Source organism: Varroa destructor, unplaced genomic scaffold, assembly GCF_002443255.2.
Source record: "Varroa destructor unplaced genomic scaffold, Vdes_3.0 BEIS01000007.1, whole genome shotgun sequence".
Lineage (NCBI taxonomy): Eukaryota > Metazoa > Arthropoda > Arachnida > Mesostigmata > Varroidae > Varroa > Varroa destructor.
In genome coordinates, this window is record NW_019211460.1 from 18,907,686 (window position 1) to 18,933,293 (window position 25,608).

At 38.7% G+C, this 25,608-nt stretch overlaps 1 protein-coding gene across 6 annotated transcripts in view; it reads left to right on the plus strand.

Moving 5' to 3' along the window:
- LOC111254332 (ADP-ribosylation factor-like protein 3) overlaps window positions 1-25,037 on the plus strand; it is a 34,505-nt gene extending 9,468 nt beyond the window's left edge. For 4 of the 6 annotated variants that reach the window (XM_022815045.2, XM_086974602.1, XM_086974599.1 and 1 more), the window contains 3 exons: window positions 4,365-4,601; window positions 8,543-8,589; window positions 22,803-25,037. In XM_022815045.2, coding sequence (XP_022670780.2) covers window positions 4,365-4,601; window positions 8,543-8,589; window positions 22,803-22,932 — 414 coding nt within the window. In that variant the 3' untranslated portion in view covers window positions 22,933-25,037. Of the gene's footprint in view, window positions 1-4,364; window positions 4,602-8,542; window positions 8,590-18,070 lie in introns of all 6 variants that reach the window. The other 2 variants (XR_015316829.1, XM_086974600.1) reach the window with 2 other exon arrangements.
- The last annotated feature ends 571 nt before the right edge of the window (window positions 25,038-25,608 follow it).

The following is a 25,608-nucleotide window of genomic DNA, read 5'->3' on the forward strand; positions in this document are numbered from 1 at the left end:
CGTATACCTTTGTAGGTGTCTACAATTAGTCGTTAAGTATGTTAAACAGCCTAGCAGAGCTTACCAGCGCGTTTCTTTACAAAATATTGCAATATGTAAAACGTTGGAATTAGCAATACTATTCACATATACACCTGTCTCGTATTTACGCATCTTCTAGAGGTATATATTATTGAATTTGACGCCCGCATCTCTAGATGTATAGTTTATATATGTCTCGGCATTTGCTTTCATATGATTTCCCAACCAGTAGGTACGAAGATGCGCATTAAATACTTTATTACATTATTATGATACACTAAGACCTTATATATCAACCTAGCCTAAATGTATATAAAACATATGCTTTTTACTTAAAAGTCTGCGGATTGGTTATCTACTTTAATTTTAAATTAAAATAGTACCTGGTCCAGACAATTTTATGTGAACCATGCAAGCCAAAACTTGCTTCAGATTAGGCCATTTGAATTTCCTCAGTGACTGAAATTATATCTGCTAGGTCTTTGCCTGGCTCCTAGAGCAAGTTCTTGAGGGACATAATTTCTTTGCTACTTCGCATGTCTTCCTTTAAGTATTCCCTAGTATTCTTATATGCTTGTTCGACAGCATGCTCATTTGACAAGTACTTTAACAGTCTTCGACTGCTTTGAACTAATCACTGCTGTACACCAACAGAGATCGTTACCAATGCTCTGCATTAGTACTATAAGCCGAAATAGTGGTTACGTACTTGACCATGCTGATATTTCAAAAATCTTATACAACAAAAAGCTGGTTTAAAAAAGGTGCAAAAACTGGGCAGGACGACCCTGGTTGCACAGTCTGATTTCTCATAAGACGACATCCTTTACACTTCAGTTCCTCGGTCCACTTCGCCATTTCCTCAAGGTTAACTACGATGAGCCACGATTGGCGAATGAGGGGTAGTGACCCATAAGTAACGGCTTGACCAGCCTATGCGCGAAATAGACAAGCGCAGCGCCATTCTAGGCGCTAATAAAATTTTTCTCGCGCCACTTGGTCACTGAGGCTGTTTCTAGCCTTGATGGGCCGCAAAGATGTGAAACAGCTGGGTCGGCCAGGCGCCCACACCGCTGAATGACTGCAGAATTTCCACATCTACCCCCCATGAACCGGTTGTAGAAACGGCTCCTGTAACAATAGTAAAAGTCAAGTTTGAGTCACTCAATTCGTTCATGGAGCGACATAAAGAAAAAACTTCGCGTCCAACATCTCCATTTTTTTCATTTTCTCTCATTGACCTCGACTTTACTAGGGAATTGTTACATCCGAGAATTTGCGGAGTCAGCTTTTTTCCGCTCTTTCTTGATTTCTCTCCTAATCGGTATCTTTGGCCGTTTTGCCTATGACCGTTATACATTTCCAAAGACACGAAGGCGCAACGTGTCGAGCGTGCTAGCTTGAACAGCGCTCACAAAACTCGCCCATCTGCATATGATAAAAAAAAAGAGAGATTCCTTATCGAGACTTTTTGTTCCACCGCGAACAAACTTGCGCAGCAGCGCTCTGATGACGTACGTAAGCATCAATATGTAGAAAAAAGATACAGTCAGGATATTCTTTTTTAAATGCCAGTTGCTGTCGCTTCTGACCTTTTTTGTCCTTAAAAAGGCCCAACTAATCTACAGTTGAACCTTCTGCTTATAAAACTGTGTTGTAACGTCACATACTGATATAAATGTGGCCGATAGGTAATTTGTACCGTCGAATTTCGTCTGATCTATCTTATGCTAAACATGTACGGTATGCATTTTGCGTACGCACATACTATAGACGCAGTTGGGTCTATGCACACATAATCATGGATATTTATCTTTATAGCAAGTTAAGTGGTTTAGAATCCGCCTAAAGTGGGAGAAAATATGCAAGGCGACGTTAGCAAAGGGTAATTATGTCGTGAGTCGGCAACAGGATTGCCATGTTATACTTGTACAACGGTCCGCCATTAGCCGTACTAGATGAAACGCACGCGTTCTGTTCAGGGTAATGTGTAGCTTGTGTCATAGCCATGGCTTATTAAACCTAGGAAGTTTTATTGGGTTAGTGCTGTAGTTATTTGTGACTACTACTAAGAAAAATCAGTAAAACAGCATAAGTAATAGGCCAGTAAGGACCATATAGTTTTTTTGGTAATGTAGAGTGTGCTTCAACTAGTACTGTTTATTTTCCGTTAATAACAAAGTAGAAATAACAACTCATTATCGATCCATGCATCATTTGATCTATATCGCTAGTGTATTATGTGAAGCGTTTCTATAATATGTAAAGATTTTCCGTAGCACAAAGAATCTGTTTTGTCAGCGGCGAGCAATCGGTTAGATGTCGCGAGGACCGATAAAATAAGTTAGGGATAGATAGGTAGACATAAGGACTGCATACAGTCTGCTTCTGTTGATTACCATTGCCCTAGTTCAAGCAGCTTTTTTACATACTTCCGGACCATTTCGTAGGGTCTGACAAAAAGCAATTGAATCTTTTATCCTTCTTGAAATTATTCATTGCTGGATATAGTCTTTGTACTGCATGAACTAGAAATATTTTTTCAAGAGCCATTATAGTTATATGTGTAGTAGCGGTATATTTGAACCGATAACAATTAGGTGATAGCATTTGCGTGGAACCAATTAGAGCATTATTTAGTCATCCGCAATAGAATTACTTGAATACACAATAGTTATCAGAATGATCGTGTTATTATTTCGATTAATGTGTTATTTTCTTTGTCGCTCTTGTTGCTGGTTGCCCGGAAAGCTGAAAGGGGAAAGAGCGGCGTTTCCTGTTCTCGACCTGTCGTTGATGACGGAGTTGTTTATGTGGCTGAAAACTGACGTGAAAAGCGTCCCTAGGGCCGTTCATATTAGATTTTGGTTTCTTTGCAGGTCTGGCTAGAAATATCGCCTTTGGAAGGTTTGTTTGCCAGGGGATCGCAAAGTCGCGTTGTTACATTTGCACAGAAGCATTCATTGATACAGACAGGCCGTCACAAAATCGTGGCGTGTATTTCTTCGTTGGTATGACTTGATCGTGAGTTGGATGTCAAGTGATACGGAACACGGTGAATACAAAGAGAATGTCTTTCAAAATGACTTGAACACCAGCTATTGATTTAGTTTGATTTTTAGAAGAACTTTAGGGCTGGTACAGACGTCAGAAAAACTCTACCGTCTGATCCTGATCGGCTAAAATTGTATGTGTTCATGTGATAACAATAGGGCTGCATGAAAGGAAATTTTGTCCTAGATACTCTGCAATGATTGACTCACTTGCTGCAAATAATATTGCACTCCTTGTGGGCTAGATCTATGGACTTCGCATATAATCTTCGTAGCTTACTGGGTGCTTCCATTCTCAGTTGTAAAGAAGCGTCTTATCGCTATAGAGAATACGATCACGTTTATTTTTAAGCGAAGTACGATTCAGTGATACTTGCCCCATAGAGTTTTGACAAGACTACACGGCTAAAGGAGTGTAATTAAAAGTGGAATTCAAAATATATGTGAAAATGAATATTGGCGATGCCCTTAGCAATACCAGGAAATGAAGCTGATGCAGAGAACAGGTATTAAGTAAAAGCTTAGTGTACTTCAATTTTTAGTAAGAAAAAAACACACGTGAAGGGGCTTTTTATTACATTTTTAGGAAATTAGGAAATTCCTTTTATGCTCACATGAGTTTCCCGGCTACATAGATACTTTTCAAAACGGCGACAGATCACATATTTCATAAGCCTCTTTACTTACCTTCGTGTCAGGCACTGCCTACAATATTACACCAAATGGTAGTTTACAATCATTAGGTCACCTTTATTTATATTTGATCAACCTAAATTCAACGTTCCTTTGATCACATCCAATTCTTAGTTTTTTTTTCTTATGTTTTTCCATAATTTTCAGTTTTTAGCCAATTACTATACCAGCATGATAAAGATTTTTGTCTGTTGCGGTGACCGGATAATTTTCACGTATTAAAAAAAAAATAAGACCGTTAACGCAATAGACGTAGGACCGATTTGAGTCTCGTAGAGTACATGCGAACTAATGCGGTCTAATATTCGTAGAGTTATCAATGTAGATTATCACTATTATTATTAATATGCATTTTCTTATCTCATCGTTTCCTATTTCTGTTTATACTCTATTGAATTAGGTATTCCAATAACATACAGATCAGATCAAGATTTAGCTAGTTATATATAAAGAGCAGATTATTGCTTCATAAATGCATAAACTAACAGCAAACAGATTAATTTACTGTCGCTTTTTTCTTACTGAAATGTTTACGTTTTATTTAAATCATTCTTTTCATTGACTGGCCTTCCGGATCTGTGCTGAACGTGCTACTAGATCTACGTTATTGATAGTGCGGATCAGAAACGATTTGAAGAAACGGGAGTTGAGTTATGCGAACTAATGCAATGCGACAAGCTGATGCGAGTCCCACTGCTGGTATTTGCCAATAAGCAAGATCTCATGAATAGCGCCTCTCCACAGGACATAGCTGAAGGCCTCAACCTGCAGGGCATCAAGGATCGGACTTGGCAAATACAGGGCTGTAGTGCGCTTACCGGAGAGGGTCTTAAGGTAATTGTATTAAAAAAATCTTTGTTTTTTTTATTCGAATTTTTATTAACCCACTTTTTTGACAAGGGAAGGTTATAACACAGTTTAAAGATAGTTTCAAGCGATTGAGGAAAACTGATCCTAGGCTAAAACGTCTATTCTAGTTAGGTATTATTGTATGTTAGATGCAAGCAGTCTTATCATCTATTGGTGCCACCTATGTAACGCTCTAGCGTGTTAGTCATAACAAGCACGGATGGGAATCAAGAGTAAATTATGTACACAGGAAAAAGTTTATACGAGAGAATTTTACGACGATACCATGCTGAATAGAAAAAGAAACTTATACATGCTCTTACTTAGTTGTAATTCGATGGCACTCAATTAATTGTTGATAGGCCGTTTATTACTTTACAACCAAGTCAATTATAGACTATTAATTAAATTTATGTAATTTAACATACTTTGCAATGAAACGACATTTATGTAAGATCAAAGCAGATTAATATGGTAGGTTTTCTCTTAGCACTCGAATGACGCCTATTGTCGAAACACTTATTAAACCCAACATTGTTTATCTGTAATCGTAACATCCACTAAGTCAAAAATTTTTTACGAAAGATTTTTTTATTAATAGATCAAATCGAATGTAAGACATGTTTCGTAGGCTATACAGGAAGAGCAAGAATAGGTTGGAAGAGTCTACTTGTGGTAAAGAGAAATACGTTTCACTTGATATATACGACCCGTCAAATCATGTATCTCATAGATATTTTTTTGGTCCCAGAAAGTACCTGGGGTGTATCATACCAGAACAGCTTGGGTCTTTCTGAAACTGCAAACGAAAACGGCCGTCAACTACCTCCCAGTCACTAGACTCGATAATAATTCCTATGGAGAAATTCATTTGATAAGGATTGCGCAAATGAAGAGATGTCGCAATAACTTAAACGCTACTCAATATAGTAGTTTCAAGGCGGCGTTATTTTTGTTAGTAGTATACTCGGTGCACCATCGTCGAACAAACAAACGCGAACCGGTCGCGCCCTGCAACCCCCCAGGAGGTTTTAAATTATGCTATAGGATATTTCAAGAAAACTAAATGAGACGAAAATACTCATGCATGCAAAATGTTGCAGGACAAAAATATGCAGAGGGTACCTTCGTACCGCCTCTAATGTTATTTAAATTTACATCTGAATGAATAGTGCGACAATATCAGGCGAAGCAAATCAAGCATGGTTTCTGACTGCTTGAAGGTTAAATGTGGAGAAATAGGGGACTGAGCCCATTTCATCTCAAGACGGATTTAAAATGAAAAGCATAATTCAGATCATTACACAAAGGCAACAAGTATAGCCCAAGTCCGTCCAAACTAACAACATTCTACAAGTGCATATAGAAACGAGGTCTAGCTAACAAATAAGATCGCATGCCGCTTAATGGGAGTCAGAATTCGACTGACATTTCCGTGTACAGATAAGTTTAATATGTCCTTGTTGATTTATATGTAGGTTTAGAAGGATCCGATAATAAGCTTCTCTTGGGCAGCGTAAAGGTTAAGAAAATAAATCAACGTGCCAGCATTGTTGCTATGTATAGTACTAGAAAGTTTATTTTTTTGTGAATGTTTACGAACTTAGTGATATTTAAACTAGCTATAAAAATTTCGCAATAGAAGAAGACCAATGGTTAGTTTTTATACGGTAGTATTCACTATATATTTACGTTTTATTATACAGCAGAACCGCATAGATGCTTTTTGTTACCGAGTAACGAAGGCTCCACAGGGTAGACAATTTTGATTTGCAATAAAGTCTTTCATATCTTTATTATTACAACAAACGTACTTTAAGCCTTTGTCGTGGTGATCCTGCCATCGCGGTTCTGGGGCAGCATTCTCATTGACATATTGCTACCTTTTATGGCTACCCGTTCTACAAAGCTATTTAGGTGTAGTCGAAAGGAACATAACATGTTTCGATTAAAGAAGGCCGTAAATAAAGTTTTATTTTTTTTCTACACCTTTAGATCAGGTACTGTCTCCTATCAACCCATTAATACAATTACAGGGGCGACGTTCTAAAAAAACAAACCCTTGTTGTACGTTCGGAAAACGCCATCTGGCGAGCGTTTTGGTTAATCGAAATTATATTGTCACTTCTTGATGCCCCGGCGGCTGTTTAGCCAAGAAGTTGCACAAACGTGTTCACTCTCCAAACGTTTTGTCGTCCACGATTTTTGTATTACGTATTATAAAATAAATAGAAATACCAACTACGAGGCTTTTTGTTAAAATTCACATGTTTTACTGCCCACGCTACGCATGACATACGAATATGGTTAGAGACGTCTTGGACGCTTATAGTATCGGCCTGTTAAAAATATCTAAAATGCTCTCAAATAATTTTTTAAAAAATTATATATATATATATATACTCTTTTTTAAAGAGTATAATATGTGAGAATAACTTTTTGATTCACTATCATTTTTGTGCCCATTATACTTGCAGTACTGCTATAATATGGAACGTAAGTATGGAATAGCTATTAAGGTCACAGACGCTTACGAGAGTGCACTAGCCACTATTCATTGGCTTACGTTTATCGACATGCCTATATTCATACGATTACAGTACGGCACGTATATAATTATACTTCGTGGCCGTGGTTATGCTTCAGTCAAGCAGTTTTGGCGTTATTTCTTTTTTGTTTGGGTTGTCTTATGTTCCATTACCACAGCTGCTATAACCGGGAGATATTGATAGACTGTTGCTGGCAGTGGTGGGTCGTATTATAATCAGGCTGTGATGGCCCAACAGCATAAGCCTCCTTGTTTTCGGCCCTGGTACAACTTATAGATTAGTCGTGTAAATCAGTAGCTTTTTCTTTTTCTATGAAAAGATTCCTTCTAGCTTCGTGCTGTTAACCTTCCTTTAGGCTTCGATTTGGTGAGATGGCGACCTTTAGCGGAAAAGCTAGTTCGGTGTAGTTTATCACATTAGACCATTTGTATTAGTTATTTTTTCTTCGATACATCTACTCACCAGTACCGTATCAATAATGACTATTGTACAATATAAAAGATATATTTTTATTTTGATTAGATCTACAATTCTAGTGACAGTAAGATTAGGAGTACTTTTGAAACAAACATATGTTTCTGCTCTAGTAGGAACGATAGTAGTCGCCTAAGGCGATTCCTTTCTTCAATTGTCAGCCGTACAAAGCGCTGTGATACTTTTTATGGCATTTTGATATTTAGCTAACCTGTTACCAGCAAATACCACTCAAAAATTGTAATTTTCTATATATACATCTATAGAACTTTTATACTCCTGTATAAAATGTCGCAAAGTCAGTGGTGAAACGTTGCAATTTTACGCAATATGATCGTCGACCAGATCAAAACAGATCTAATCAGAATAACAATAATAACGATACGACCATTTACTGGCGAAGTAGAGAATAAATTCGACGGGTTGCCGGCTTTGATGTTGGGGGCTATACTTCGTCACAAACGATAGTTTTTCTCTTCGATGCACATAACGATTTGCTGCAGACTTAAGGCTGCCTTGAGGAGTATACTCTCAAGAAGCTTGAAGCTCTACCTTCACGACGACTTTTATGTAGTCCTTAAACACGCGTAGCTTATATTAAAATCTAAAGGAAGCGCTTAATTCAGCTGGTTTTTATGAAGTCACATTATAAATTGTAAACTACGCAATCTAACGGAAAATCGAGCAAAAATAAAGTATAAGTTAGTTTTTGGGTCGTCTTCAAGAAGTGAAGGCATTTGGATCATAATGGGTTGCCTTCGTGGGGTTGGCTCCCATGGAACTAACCCTTGTATAGAAAGCTTTCCTTCTCTAATCAGATTGCCAGACTTTTGGCACTCACTGATCGGCTAAGGCGAAATTACAGGTATCGTTGAGCTTATGACTTATTCATTTCCATTTCAGGATGGTCTCGAGTGGGTAATCAAGACAGTAAAACCGGTATCGAAGAGGTAATAAACATCAGCGACTGCACACATAGATACGCACACACGCACGCGCACACATACACACACACACACACACACACACACACACACACACACACACACACACACACACACACACACACACACACACACACACACACACACACACACACACACACACACACACACACACACACACACACACACACACACACACACACACACACACACACACACACACACACACACACACACACACACACACACACACACACACACACACACACACACACACACACACACACACACACACACACACACACACACACACACACACACACACACACACACACACACACACACACACACACACACACACACACACACACACACACACACACACACACACACACACACACACACACACACACACACACACACACACACACACACACACACACACATATACGTGCATATATATATATATATATATATAAATAAAAGTAATACAGTTATATGTACAATCACGGCATATACGTGTGTGTGAATGAGTGATTCTCTGAGAAAACTATTGACTCATTGTAAATCTGTTTGCATAGCTTAAGGCAAAGCAGAAATGAATGATACTGGTTCTTCCTGTACTCGCTGAGCGTATTCACTGCAAAATAATTACTGCGCTGTAATATTCGAAATTGTGCATGTCTGTGACCTTTCCCAATGTCGGCTTATTTTATGTACATCAATATAACACAGTAAGAAAAATATAGATTATTTCACACTTCATTCACTATGTTTCAATCCTGCTGCGAGCAAATAGGCATTCTCGGACGCGAATCAATAGAGGTTAATGTATTGTACAGATCGCATCTGTATTGTATATACCATAACCAAGTTTACCGTAAGCTCAATATCGTTGCATTTTTCCACTTTGTAGAATATAGATGTTAAATGAATTATATTAATTTTACTCACGTAATTGCTCACGATTATCGAAATCTGTACGCGGCTCCTTATTGAATGAGCCATTAAAACAAATCGAAAAGTATATAACGTTCTAGAATAGGCTAAGAATGCGTTGAATTTCCATGACCTGCAATGCCACATAGAAACGCCCGGAACAAGTTAATTTCTCGCTCACTAACCAAACGACTGGATTCGAGCCTTCCTGCGAAACTATATTGAAGACTTCCCGACATAAACTACGCGAATTTTTAATACTTCAGATGTGAAATTGTTCTCCGTCGTGTTATATGGATTTGTATAGAACCACTACATCCAATATGAATCTAGAGAGGCTCTCCGTAGTTAGGACGTGGAGTTTATGTGCTGGGGAAGAACCCTACCTTTTAGAAGCATTGCTGTCTGTCTTCTTCTCTCTCGGTGACCTGAAACCTCTCTACAGGGTCTTTATCGGTCGAAAGCTAATGGAACACAGCTTCAATATACTATTGGTTAAACAGATACGCTGCTGAAATTGTTGTTGTATATATGTACTGGCCTACTTGAACGGCCTAGCAGATTACTTCTAAGGACTGCTCGTTTATAGTGCAGCTGTGTTTAGGGGAAATTTATGATAAGTGTTATTTATAGTGAATGAGGATAAACGTTTAATGAGGATTGTTTAAAGGAAAATGCGTGATAAGTCAACTGACAAAAATAGTAATGAAATCCCGGTTCAAGTGTGAGTTTCTGAATAGTAATTTTTGTTACAGTCGTTCTTTCCGAAACGAATCCGAATTAAAGTTGTATGTATTGCATATACAGTACGCGTTCACTGGATACCAATAGTCTTCATAATGATTAGGTGTATATGAAGAAGTTAATCAAAAAAAAGTTTTTCGCCTTATATAATGCTGTAGCCACTTTAAAACCTGCACATGAGACAATTGGATGACGACGAGCCCGAATGCCCACCGAAAAATATAACACACATTCCATACTTGCTTGAACATATCGTGCACTTCTGCATATATACATATATATATATATATATATCTATCGGACTTCTTCAGGCTCACTAGGTGGCTATGCATGGTTTGGGCACATATCGACGTTATAGACGTACGAGTTGACACACGATCCAAATTGGCAATTTATGTACCTAGTGTAATTATTGTGGTTGTCGTATTTCAGCCTATTATAAGTATCAGTATCAAATCCGACTCAATATATGATTGTCAAAGTTTTCGCTGTCTGTGATGGGCCAGGAATTTGAAAGTGGTTTCTTCCTCCAGATTCCAGTATAAAATCCCGGAATGGCAATGGAGAGGAAGCAAGAGGCTTCTTACTTAATTTTTAACTGTCCAAAAGGCTTGCCGATTGATTCGCTGCTCTCGATATCAATGTTTACCCATTACCACAAGATTTAACTAGTGTTACAGACGGACGCAAATTTTTTTTTCTTTCAAGATAAAGTAGGAACAGCAGCCGCGGCTTGTCCGAAGTTTTACCGTGGCAGCTCCTCTAGCCCATCATCATCTGAAACAGTTTGAGTTTGCTTTTTCTTCATTTTCTCCACGTACCTACCCGTACATTAATATCTTGTAGTTTGCACTTGCCATTCGTTGCCTCAGCTATTCCTTCCATTTCAAGCTTCATTTGTTCCCGAAGACGTCGTGACATCCGGTTAATAGCAGAGACAACTTCAGCGGAAGGAGATGGCTAATGCCGTACCACAATGCTGCCCCTAACTACTAATTCTCCGTCGTTTCTAGTGCCCTCCCCTTTGATCCTCTTTCTTACGCTTTTGCGCATTGCGTATTTCACTGTCTTCACCGGCTGTACTTGTGCGACTAAGATCGCTTTCCGATATTGTAGTTGCGTCTATTTCAAGAAATCTGTGACGGAGTGACGAGACTAAGCGAGGGCATCCAGTTGTCTAACCAACCAGCAATTCTGTTGCTCCATGGTTAAGAAAGGAATTTCGATGCTTCTTCGCAGTGCTTCACCTATTTTCTTTTTTCCGTCTTTCCGAGGATTTCGGATCCCTTATACAATTGTTGTTGTTGTTGTTGTTGTTGTTGTTGTTGTTACCCTGATTCGCATGTTTCAAAAAGTGTGTAGCTAACACGACGGTTGCGTTTTTTGATGACTCGTCGAGGTCGAAAAGGGAATGAAATTAGTTAATTTTTGGAGGTTCTTGGGCTGAGCTGAGACACGCCTTCTCCGACGAGAAGGAGGAATAAGAGACACCGTTAATGAAAATTCCGATACTTCCTCTGCTGGGATTGAGCCGAAAGTAAATTAATCAAATAAATAATTGTCCCAATCCGATTTTTTCAGTAGAGCAGCTATTCTTTCCTTACCACAGACATAACCTGGTCCATATCAGTTTCGTCAACACGTCACTTCTGCTTCGCCCAATACGATACCCCAGCAGCAAGATAGAGTTAGCCTGTGGCAATATTTTGTTATCATACAGCGGCACACACTGGAGATGCTTCAACTGCGAAACACGGAGTTCATCATTAGTTTCCGTCTACGATCGTTGTCATTTGGTCGGTGGTCGTTGGCGTTTAATCACTCTCGCGGTCTTGTAGTGCCGTAAAAGTTTGCTGAGCTAGGATAAATTAACTAAGAGACTCAATAGCGATAGTTTATTCGGTTGCTTGAATAATTAGCAACTATTCATGCCAAACTCAGCTAGCCCAGGATGTACTAATGACAAGCCACTTGACTTGGCTTTGCGTTTTTAAAAGACCCTATAAATATATGAGCAAAAAATCTATATAGTTATATGATATAGTGTACATATGTATATAGTGCATAGCTATCGCTATTGTATATATGACGTTTCGTATTTGATAGGACGGAAATTGTTACTCGAATCTCACTATTTCGTATATTAGGCGTTTGTAAAGGAAATAGCTTTTTACACTGGTGAGTACGTGTTGGCCACTTCTATGAGCTGTATGCACATGCCTATTTTCAGCATAGAGTATATACACGAGTGTCATTTGCCGAACGCTGACCCAGAGATTCTCGCGGGTTTAGGAAATGACCCAACTGTTTTCCTAACAATAGAAACGACAGTTATACTGTGATTGCCCATTCTTTAACCTAAAAAAAGAAGGCTATGTCATTGCCATTACAGCCTGGGTTGTTCCGGTTTTCTATTCTTAAAAAATGCTATATTTTATGAAGCTGATATAGGACCCAAAATAAAAGTGACTATCAGGTCATATTTAAATTAACCTCCAGATTTCCATACGTCGTTTAGGATGCTAATAAAATGCTCAGACATGCCAGTTTTAAGTACAAGTTGACCTAAATGTCAACAAGACTATGTCCGAATATGTATGTAAGGAAATGTTCGATCCCCAACTGGAATTCCAAGTGGAAAATTCCATTCAGCCCTAAGTTTCTCAAAGAAGTAAAAATGATGGATAAGTGTTCCTAGATTTACCCTACGGCTTCTCATTTAACTTAATCTATTTTTTCTGACAATCGTAAATCGAAAAGGAACTCACTTGTACACCTACGTAAATAGTAGTAATGAGCGCATCTGATTCTTGGTTATTTACTATTTGCTCCATCTGACAACCTGCCCCAAAGTCCTCAAAACGAGCCGACGTTATCGTAGGTTCACGCATCAGAAGCATATACCGAAATACATCGGCGTTTAAAGGACAACTTACATCATGAAAATGTGATAGGTGCAGCCACAAAACATTTTTTCATGCTATGTTTTTTTTTGTTTACACGAATGCATTATAGGGTTGTGGAAGTTCGCGTAAAATATGTGTTGTATCGAAGCTTCTATCTGAAAATGCTGAACTAAACTGTAGATGTTTGTTCTATTCAATTTCGCAATGTTCTTAAAAGAATCGCAGACGAAGTGGTACCGAAATAATTTCTCTACCATCAAGCAAGCTGCGCTCTGAAAAACATTTAATGAATAACGACGATTTGTCAGAAAAGCTTTGGCAGAGGGCCTAAAGCCTATAGAAAATTCTATCTCGTTCTGTGGTTGCAAGCCCCTTAGCATTTAAAACTTCATGATAAAATGAGCTAATACTTCCTCATCTTAAAATAGCTTTCAAGTCATGGTAAGCAATTCTGACTGACCTGTACGCTGTGTACTTTTCAGTTGTGTATTTTTTCTGGAACTCTGGAATATGTTCAACACAAGTTCAATTAACCAGATGCAATTAAACTTTACTCAACATGAGCAGATAGATGAAATAAGAAAGAGCCTAGATTAAATTAGACATGATCCGATAAAAAAGGCCCACTTTAGTGGATGAAAGACCGGACCTTTACTATCTGCTGTTCAGACGGACGCGGCAGCGCATCGTGCTCTTAGCTAGGCTTACAACTATTTCGTATCGCAAACGAAAATTAGCTCTCACACACAGACCGCACGACCAGCGTTAGTCGTTACACATTATTAAACATTTTACAGTGCAGAAGTGGTCAATATTGGAGCCTCGTCTTGTGTCCGATAGGGATCCTTTACAATGATATCTTGAGGGAGGGTTTGTATAGGAAAGTAAACCTATCGAAATGATTCGGGTTCACAAAAAAAAGCTTCGAACAATCACGGATCTATAGCCCTAAGGTCGCTGATGTCAATCATATTACAACTGTTGTTCTCTCTCTGTTGTGATAGTTGGATAAAATTGTTCGATATCATGTCAGTCCTTCGAACTTCTTTGTTCGTCTCGGTTATCTCGAAGGTCAGATGCAAGCGATCCTTGGTCGCTTGCAAATAAGCTTGTTTTTTTCTTCGCGCGGTTCGACGAATGGAAAACTTCCTGGTGGGCTCTTTGTGAGGAAGCGCGTGGAGTAGAAGGCACCAGATCCATGTGAAAGATTTGTCTCGTTAAAGCTAAACAGATCAAAAATTGAAGCGCATAATTTAATAAAAACAAATTCGGCAGACGAAAAACGAGGCGACTAAACATTACACGCTTAAAAAAGATCGGACCACTTTGAAGTTGATTGCCAGGCTCATCCTGGCGTCCTCTAACGATGTAGGACATTAGCGGTGCAAAGAAGTATTCACGTTCTGTATTGATCAACGATTGTAGCGGCACGCGCGACCGACATATGCTTTGCCGGCGTAACACGGTCTAAATTTGTTCATTTTGATAGAAAATGACTTCATTATTAGCACTTTTACAATTGAAATCAAAAATTTACTAAAAAAAAAAACTAATTAAAAAAATTAGTATAATAACATTATTTACATCAAAATTCCGTGCAGGACACGGATACGCATAGATACCGTCATGGAAAAACGGAGCCAGGACCAGAGAGTTAGGCTTTATGACTGAACATGCTTCATTACATGGATGTATTGATTATTTATAGAGCTAGAGAGGATACTATACAACCAGTGTCAACTATGCGGAATTAGTTTATGAATGTACTGTCCGGTGGAGCTGCAATTGAATCGTCTGAAGTAGTTCATGGTGTGGGATTTCTCTCGTGTTTCACCAAACTGTTTGCTTAGGGTTAATTCTACATTACTACTTACGAATTTAGTAAGTAAACGAAACAGTTTTCGTATAAAAATATCGCTTGATGTTAATATCTTATAATGTGCATGAGGTCCTGATGTTTTTAGAGTTATTACAAATACGAACAGCTCGCGTTTTCTGCCACCCGACCTTCTCATCGACAATTGTATCAAAGCTAAATCTCCATCAACAATAAGTTCAATGATTATTCGTAGAGCCTGGCACTTTTCATTAAGCGTATGTTCCTTCAAAAAAAAAAATGTTTAAGAATATCGGTAATAGGCTGCAATTGACCTTATTTGATTGATATCAGTCTGAAGAAGTTGTTTACCATTTTAAAATCAACGTTTAATTGGATAATTTCTATTCAGCTTCAGCTTGAAACCGATGTAGTAGACGAAGTTTTCGTTGTCTTTATGGAAATTATTGTGTGTTCCTTGTTGTCAAGTTGTTTATGTAGAAAATAAAAAAAAAAAAAAAGAAAGTAGCTTAATAGTAATCTTTCGTTACTTGATTCAACTCTCCACTATTTTGTGGCGGCTGTAAACAATCGTTGACACAATTTTCCCTATTCAGTGCCGTGAACAAACTGAGACAAAGCGTCCCGTATTGTTATAATCCGGTGGCAGTAAGGATTGTTTAGATGAGAATGATGAGAAAATAATCGTCAGCGCTCTATTGTCAATTAGCTAAATAAAATAACTGTCACAATGACAAGTTGTAAATATTTTTTGGTGCAAGAACTTCTTTATCGAGTTATAAGTAACGTTCCTGAGCCACTTTAGCAGAAAGCTATGGATCTTCTCAGGTCTCCGTATCCAGCAACTCCGTATAACAATGTATCTATAGCTAAAGTGGGTTTCTTCTTCGATTCGGATGAAAGGTGTATAGAGAATCGATTTAACGCTACTGGGTTTTGCTTCTCAAAGGTTTTTGCAGATTCTGTTCCATCTAAAGAATTTGTTCTTTTGTGATAGGGTAGTCTTTTTTTCGGCTAATGTATTCGAACCGAACTCGGTAAATTACATCCACACTTTTGTAGATTTACACAGTGCGCGGTCTGCGTTAATAACAAGATTCTATTGGCCTCCCTCTGTGCCTACTCTGTGACTGCTGATGCATTGAATATTTCTCATAATCTTGCTATCTGGACTCATCAATGTATTCTGGGTGTAACAAGTTTTAAAATCAAGTAAATTTTTAACGTTAGTAACGTTTTAACGGTAAGCCACGGTGCATGGCCACTCACTAGACGTAATCGTGTGTAGGGCTTCCTGTAAAATTCATTAGAGGCTATTGTTTTTGGCGGCTTTATCTTGAAACGCATCGGAGATTTGTTGTGCGCTCGTTAGACAACGTTTAGGATCAGTGAATATGGCGCATAATGTCGTCTGTAAGAGAAGCTAGGAAAAGTAGTTTACCAACACTATCTGCCGTTGTGATTTTCTTGAGAAGTTCATTTTTTTCTTTGAATGCAAATTGGTGTGGTTGAATACTTAGAATTCTATTTACACGGTCACGTTTTATCTACCGTGTAGGAAAAACAACGTTATCTGTTACAACTTAAGCAGTCTCACTTTCCTTTCTGGATGGGTTGTTTGCATTTTTACGTCGGCGTGAAGTTGCAGTCTGGCGACTAGCAACTGTTAGCTTAATCATAGAGATATAGATATGGCATTATTGTCGCGCAGCTTATATTATTTACCTGTTCAAGTGACGGTTGACACGATTTTGTAAAGTTTTGGTGAAGTGTTTACTGCGTATGTCTTTTACTCCTAGTGAATATCGTTGGTTGGTAGTTTTATGAATGTGTTTGTTATTGCCCACAAAGGCAAAGGAAACACTTCACTTAACAGCGATACAAGATTCATTTTTAGCAGTTAGTTTATGGTATAACTGAGTCACTTCCTGGCTCAACTAATTGTAAGTTTATTGAATGTCGCAAGAAACCGATGCGTTGCTTCATGAAGGCATGATTTCGTCCTAAATAGCACTCTCTCAGTGCCAGTCTCGTATGTGAGCGAGCGGATATAACTGATGCTATATTAAAAACAATAGCTAACACACAAATAAATGTATAAACAGTTTTGATTCTACCATTCGTTTGATAGCGGTGGCAGAAACATTGGACGTCTGGGTCGTTGAGTCGTCGACCTTGTATTCAATTATATGCGGTAAACTATTCCTGATTTAAAAACCTACACATCACGGACGTAAATATAACTATCTTATAACTTTCTGACGATAAACTGTCAATATGTAAGTCCGATCGTTTTAATCTAAAGTTCGCTCCGTGTCAGAGATTTTGCCAGATGCAGTGCTGTTACTCCACATCGTTAATTACCTTTCTAGTAGTTCAGTGGGTTGATGCATGCCATGGTTAATTTAGGGTTGTTGCCAATGGCTTCTCTTGCGCGAAGTTTTCAGAAGAATACGCAACTTCGCGCCGCCCCACTCTGGTGTTCAAGTGGAAATGGGGCAATTATTGCGTGTCCAAAACTCATTTTCGTTGAATTTTAACACTGAAAAAAAATAGCGCACCTTTTCGACCTACATATACGAGGAATTTTTACGTATGCTTTATTTTTTTAAGCTTACTGTAGCTAGACTCCTTTTTATTGTTAGAATGATAGTTGGATATAATGTTTCGTTCCCTAAAAAAAAACCAAAAAAGGCTTTGTAACAATCTAATATGATTATTTATATGCTTCATAATATAGACCTATTTATTGAAAAATGTATGTTGAAACAGATGGGATGGAGTTGCGAGGGCTGTACGTGATCATATACGACAAAGATTCGATACCGGCTTGAGGACGAAAATGTCCAGTTAAACAAGTTCCTCCTTGGCACTCCTTTCACAAAGGATTCTGGTTCAAATATTCCTCAACTATACAGCAAGAGTAGCTTGGAAAAGACAAGTTTTTTGGAAATTAAGCTTATTTTTTTTTTCTAGCAAATATGTTATTCCATCATGCGATAGCTAGTCTAAGATTATCAGTTCCTGTATTTTTAATTAAATACTTCTGTAATTATTATAGCGCTGGTACTCGGACGTCTCCGTCGGACCTCACCCTGGCGAGGCCAGCTACAGAAGACCTTGATGGTCATGATTAAATACTCCTTGTTGAAAAAAATCTATTGCCTTAATAAAACAATAGAAAAATGCTGTCAGACGAATCATACAGATGTTAATTTCGAGTTTTAGCCGAGTTTATCTAAGCCAATTGAAAATTATTGTCAGTCATAGTAATTAACAGAACAAAAAGTTATGAGTGACGATAAATGAATTTATCGACAGCCACTGATAACAGTGCGATAATAATGTACACATGCAGAACAGCGCCGTCAAAACCTCTGCCGTATCTTTACTATTTCTACATTAACATCCGTACACCCTTTCAGAGTTCGTTCGCATCCTTCTGATTGGACCTACCTGCAGCTCATCAGCCGAAAGTAGACCTTTGTTGTAAACCAGTTAGCGTAGCTGACTTTTCACTGTACCAGCATTGTATCTTGTCGCCCCAGTATCTGCCTGTTAAGCATATTCCACCTTTTTCCACTGGTCAACGCCGTATGTCAATCTCTACCGTGTGCTTTGCTCCCGCTGCTTTCCCCGACTACGACGGTCCTATTAATTACAAACTGACCATCTAGCGTATACTAATATAACGTATACAGTAGATTAAAGGAAGGAAGCTATATACGCCGTAGCGCTCCCCCGCTATGCCGTCACGTCACACTGTGAAAAAAAGTGGCACTAGCTGTAGTTAGCAGGATGATTGCTGCGGCTGATTAGCTTCTTCCCAGTATTGTTCCTCTTTTCTATCTATCGCGTTATCTTTCTCTCCTGCTACGCTCGCTATTCGCCCTTCTAATAGCCTTTATATGGTGCACGGTATCGTGTTGTGTTTTGTCGGTCACGTAGTCTGTAATCGGTTCCCGCCAGTATACTCCTTCAGCAGGCGTTTATCGTCGATCGACATGACCCAGTATGAGTATCATCGTAGAAGAGTGCCCTACGACGGGTATTGGAAGAGTAAACTGCTATAAACCTACATGATGATGGCTATTGCATTGGCTAACAGCAAATCTACATACGTGCGTGAAGGCTCATCGCTATTAAATGCTAAAGAAGGGTCTTAGATATGGATGGAAGGCGTGGGTAAGTCACTAGGAGAGAGATAGCCAGGTCAGAATGGGGACATCTAAAGGTGGTCGAAATATTCCTTACATCAAGATGCGAAGTATGCTAGTATAGCAGAGGATACACCAGCGATACATGTAACCTTGTGGCCCCAGCAGGAAAATTATTACGGTGCTGAACAGAAAAAGGTTAGGCAGTATGCCGATCCAGTGGTGTTAGTAAGGTTGATGACTGACTAGTTACGAAAGCCAGCGGGTAGCCAGCATCTGCCGATGACACAGCTAATATAAAAGCAAGCGATAGTACAACAACACCTAATTTATCAAGTATGTACATCAAAAATTGAAGGTGATCATCGGCAAGAAGGTTTGCTGATTTAAACGAGGTTGTAGCATATTTGCGGTGAAAGGCAAAAGGCCTAAGGCAAGGTTGTAGGGCAAAAAAGTTCTATTTGCTAACGAATAGCTTCTTACAGACTATTTTGATTACACTAAGATATATTTAGTTAAATTCTACACGCAGTAATTTGGATATTGTTGGTGAACCCTGTTGATTTTTGAGCGTCGTTGAAGAAGAAGACAGGCGTTCTTGTTTGATATGTCGAAAAAGCTGCATTAAATTTAAAAGAGCCTGCTTAAACGATTGTGTAGCAAAAGACAAGATAAAATCACGTTTAATATGACTCAAAATCCAAGCTATGCATTTGCGTTGCGTAATTTCATGAGGTGTACGGTGGATACGGCTCGTAATATCTTGGACCAAGCATTTGCAGGGACGCAAATACCGGTATTATGCTTGATCAGAAAAATTGCTCGAAGGCGTAATTTTCTAGCATCGGTCAATATAATAAGTGGACATATTAACGACATTGCCCTCTCCCTCACACTGGACGTACCGTTGTGAGCTCTTGCATCTCATTTACGAGCCCCTGATTAATGGAGCCAGCTATCCTATGGCCATAGCAAAGACATTGTTGACTGCTATCTTTTTATGTGGGGTCGTGGTTAGGATCATGGGTTTGACCCATGCTAGGTTCGAACCTGGGCATAGACAGATTTCGTTTCGTGGTGGAAGCGAGCCGTCTGATGGAATTCGAGCTGGTAATATCAGATGTAGACCTTGAGGCATAGCAGTCTCACCCGCTCTAAAACCCGCAGATGTGATTATGTTTCGACAGCCGTAGACAAACTACTGCAGAGAAGTGTCGTCTGTAGACGTAGCTTACATCTATCGACCAGCTTGTTTCCTGTTTGTGCAACATTACTTGTCTGTTTTCAAATAATATTTGATCGAGGATCCAAGAAGGAGCTCTACGTAGCGTGAGAACGTATGAGCACTATATTCTTAATTAGCCGAATGAGGATTACTCTTTAATAATCAGCTAATTAGTTTTAATCCATTATTAAACAGGTTTTTTGTTATATATCTTGATCAAATTCTTATATTATAGTCTGCTTTCGCTTTTGGTTGATACTGTGTTGCTATTATCACTGTTGCTGTTCATTAATATTTACTAACAGAATATGTTATAGTATTTCAAATCTCTTCCCACGTGCTTTTTTCAATAGTTTTTCTTACTCATTTAGAAGGTCTTTTCGCCGTGCTCTCTTTTTCTTTTCGAAACCAAAAATAGGCTCTTTTCCTTGTCTTTTCTTGTTGAGAGGTCCTAAAATTGTATAAGATATTACCATACACAGGGACATTCAAACATGGCTTGGCAGATATCAGAAGCAGGAGTCGTGTCTCTAGGGGACTGCTTGTGTCTGACCTCATGCGTGTCATTTGGACAGCGTCTTCCAATAACGCATATCCATTTACGTCTGAAGATGTACGTATCGTGTTTGAATACAAAAGCAGTAATGTACCATCATGTTGCTCGTCCAAATTTCAATTTGCTAGCAAAGAGCAAACGACCGCGTGCGCGGCATCGCAAGGAAGGCAATTTATGTAAATGTCTTACAAAGTATTCGTATTAGAAGCCAAGAATGAACCTTAAGACGTAGATGTAAGACGTAGCTATCAGCTTCCTCCTTTACGATACCGAGATAACGAGTGAAATGGCAGGCGACAGCGGTAAGGCAGTGGACACGCGAACCTAATCTGATCATTTGCTACTAAGTCAGTTGTTTTTTTTCAAATTAGGCGTTCTATGAATGTTTCCGATATTGTTCGATGTTACTGAGAGCTTCGCTTGCCGAATTTTTTAGAGCGGCATCTTTATAGCTGCCTCCAGCTTGAAGGAATTCAAGTCTTCTTGACTCTGTCTGGCGGAATCGAAAAGGATACGTGTCTGTTATTTCGAACACGACTATAAATGATAGCAGGCAATCTGTCGAACTATCCACTGGATACCAAATTCGTGCTTCTCATCAATGGCTGGCACTACCGCAAGCGACCAGAACATTTTTCTAATTTTATGATTATTTTTATTGGATAGAGGTGGCTAAGACAAGAAAGGTTCGAAAGTGATGAAGAAAAGTCGAAACGATTATGTGCGATAAAAAAAGACAGGGCAAGAAAAAAACATATACGATATTTTAATAAATTCAAATTAATGTCCAACGATGAGCTCACGATTCAACGAGTTTTCGAAACACTTATCGTGGGAATAGAGGCGAAGAAAAGAAAGGGGGATGCTCGGCGGGAATATTCCGACAGACTAGAGAAGATATAAACACTTACTTGTGGTGTTCGTAGTCTTTTTTCATTGTCTGATGCTACTAATATTACCGTTGCGGCTGTGATAATAACGGAGTTAATAACGGACAAAGATGGAACAACGGATACGCATGTCGTTTCGCTCATGGGTGCGTCAGTCACAAACACAAATCGCTTCGAAACGCAAAAGGTGTTGCGCAATACATTGTGACAGATACCTGTACTAATGCTTAAGGTTTTTTTTGTTCAAAGCTTGCCTCACATGGCGATAGCCGGTCGCTTGTGAGAACGGTCTTTTTCACTTGAATGGAGCTTATTTTGCCTGTTAACTACTACCACAACTTTCCGTGCTATCCGCGTTAATAGGAATAAATAGGCTGCAATGACAAACGAGAGAAAAAAGTAGAAAAGAGAAAAATAATTATTAAACACGGGTAATGTACATTCAGAAATTTGAAGAGGTTTCGACGCAGTGAATAAATGGAACCTTTAAAAAACACGCCTCTGTTTATGTACGGCAATTTCCCTGTCGTCCAAACAAAAGCTGGACCAGCGTAACTTTAACAAGTGCTGTCTTCGCACAGCAGTAATTATATAAACGATACGCAAATTCTATAGAGAATACGTTCGGGATAGGCAGTCTCTACACTCGGATATTAGTTCCCAAGGAACCGTTCCATGTCAAGTCAACTCCACGGCCTCCTTTTGCGCTCTCAGTTTCTGACCCTAAAACTATCTTCCACAGTCTTATATCGCAGCATATACACACAATATATATATATATATATGCCTACTTCGAGTTTCGTCAACGATACATACATATACAATTTGTGTGAATAATATCATAGAATATAATCATAAAATATCACAGCCTATATATAAAAAAGGGGCTATATTGTAGCCAGTAGGCTGATAAGCCCAGTTCCCGCGATAGCTTTGTGGATAACGTATTTGCTTGATAATCTTAGGGACGCGTCGTGGCCTAGATTCGAACCGGTAGTTCTAGAAACCTCCCAGCGGCCAGTGTCATGCCGGCAGCCAGCTGTCTGCATGATGGAGTGCCTAACGGCGATTCCGGGCGTAAAATTCGAAACATAGAGGCTGACAAGACTACTATTCGACTACTATTCATGTCTGTCTGAAACCTGGTCAGCATACATCTACTACTTGTACTAATTAAATAATGAAATTTTCCTAAAAGTGTGTTTTTCGCAGGTATTAGAGCCGTTGACCACTTCATAAGAAGTGGTTAGTTATACTTCATCCTCTGTTGCGTTGCAGGTATTGAACTGATCGAAGGAAACGTACGTGAGTTGAGTGAACAAATCTAATTTACATTTCCACACAGCAGGCTCAAATCCCGTTTTGATGTAATTTTACTAAAAATTTAACTAAAAAAGAAAAATTTACTTTACTCTTTGCAACAGTAGAGCTAACGAAGTCTGTTTTAAAAGTGCCCGCAGGGTAGACGAAGATGGCATCCCAACCTCGGAACTTATCAAGCTTCCATATTGATCACAATATTGTTTTTCAGAACGTTAATTCAGGACGTCCCAGCGTCTAGTGACCGGATCAAATCAGTTAGAAGATCCGTTCCAAGCGTTGTGTGTAGATACTTGTTTCACTTAATCTCAGTTTCATAGAACGGCTGCACCTTTTCATGAACTCTACCACGAATCATGTATCACTAAAAAGTATGAGGCGACGCTGTTCTAGCACCGAAATATAACTTCTGCTTTAGAATCTCTAGTTTTCATTAATAACGATGATCTGTTTATTCTGACATTGTGTACTATGTGTCGGTGGCCAGTACCATTAACGCTTCCCACGCGTTTTTTGGTAATCTCAAAAAAAAAAAGGGTGGTTTTATCGACACAATATGGCTACGATCCAGTTTTCCTCTACAGATTTTTAATGAAACGGTTAAATGACATAATAATAATAAAAAAAAAAAAAAAGAGCTACTTTTAGCTATGTGGAGCTAAATTCGGCTAGCGAGTGTGCTCGGTCGCCCAATACACGGCTCTTACAGAAGGAAAGAATATATGCATTTGTAGCAATATATACATTGGCATTGTTCATATATACTTTTTGATTAATGGGTCACCGCCTCATAAAGTCATGCTGCCAACATGAAAATTTAGTCAAATGCTCTATGCCTTAATCTGCGTCCTTACAAGCATTTTTATTTCTTTTTTTCCATTTCCATTTATATTATGACGAATTTTAGAAATGTTATCCGAAAACGCTGAGCAGCAGTTTAGGCAACTTGTACATTTTAGCTTTTGTAATCTCGGATTAAAGATGAACAAAAGTAACGTTAAAATAGCGAGGCAAGTCAGAAGCCCTCGCGTATTGCGGCGTTTTACCACATTGCAGTTACCATGGTAGCTGCATAGATCTTTAAGCCGTTCTTTTGCCCGCAGGTATATTCGTATGAGGCCAAACGAATGGTGTGGTTATCCGTTCCCAGCATTGTGTGGGCATCAGCTCGATGGTGGTTGAATTTTCTTGAAGTGTAGAGAATTTAAAACGTTCTTAGACAAATGACTGTCAGCTGCATGTCTCCCACGATTTGCTCGATTGTAAGCACATCTCCTTTGTGCTCCAAAGCCAATGTTTGCTTCGTTGCCGAACCCCGCAAATGGATTTTATCCGTTGAAGCACATGAGGAAAAGGAAATGCTTTAGGTTTTTTTTCAGAGGGTCAGCCATGTTTGTTCAGGTTTTAGACAAACTGCCTTGCCCGAACCGAGCCGTCTATTTATTATACATCAGATGTTTGGCGTTGATAAACGAATCAAAGAACTTCATCTACAGTCTTCAAGTTGCTCCTTTTTGTTCAGTGAAGCGAGCCGGGATGGATTTTGTCGTTGCGGGTAAAAAATGCTCGTCGTCTTCTCTCGTCCAATATTACTGTCTGAACTATTTCACAATCGCATCAGTGACTTCCCTATTTTATTCAGCGACTCTAATTCTGTGTTTAAATCTATTTACCGTATTCTGTTGCGGCAATCACTTCCTGGTTCTCACGAGACTAAGCTGTAGTTATGCTACAATTTACCTACTAATCCTTTGTGGTTATTTCACTATCTAAAAGTGTTTTTTTTTTAATTGATTTTTTAATTTAAATTGAGAAGGTTTCATGTGAACATTATGGTCATTCGAAGATCTAAGTGAATAAATGATGCAGAAATATGGAAATTTTAAGCGGTTTTTTTTTTTGGAAGAAGTTGTATACAAGAGAATGAATAAATGGGTTTTTTTTTTTTAAGATACCAGCCTTTAAGTATATTATGTACAACTTTTACTGTGTAAGTGCCTTTCGCGTGTGAAGGCTTTACAAGTGCTTAAGCGTTGTCAAAATAATCACCCAAACAAGTAATCCTTTATCGGTTTACATTAGAGTGTGTGAACAAGTTTTTTTTTATATTTTTTAGCATAATTTTCAAATTTTCAGGTGTATCGCTCTTATTCTAATGCGAGCATGTTAAGCTACACTCGCACGCAAAAAATGACAAAAATCGTTAGAGCCCTTTTTGTCATGATAGCTGCATATATACGTACTACATACAGACTCCTAGTCTATCAGGGGATAGTATGCGTGGCAAGAGAATATTTCTGGCTACTATATGTTTATATATATACAATAATATGGTAAGCATGCGAAATTGTGGAAGAAACATAAAATATATGCTGGTCCCTTCGTTGTATATATCGTTATAATTTCGGCTTTACTTATTCTTCAAACAAAATTGCCCCTCCTCAAGGGGAT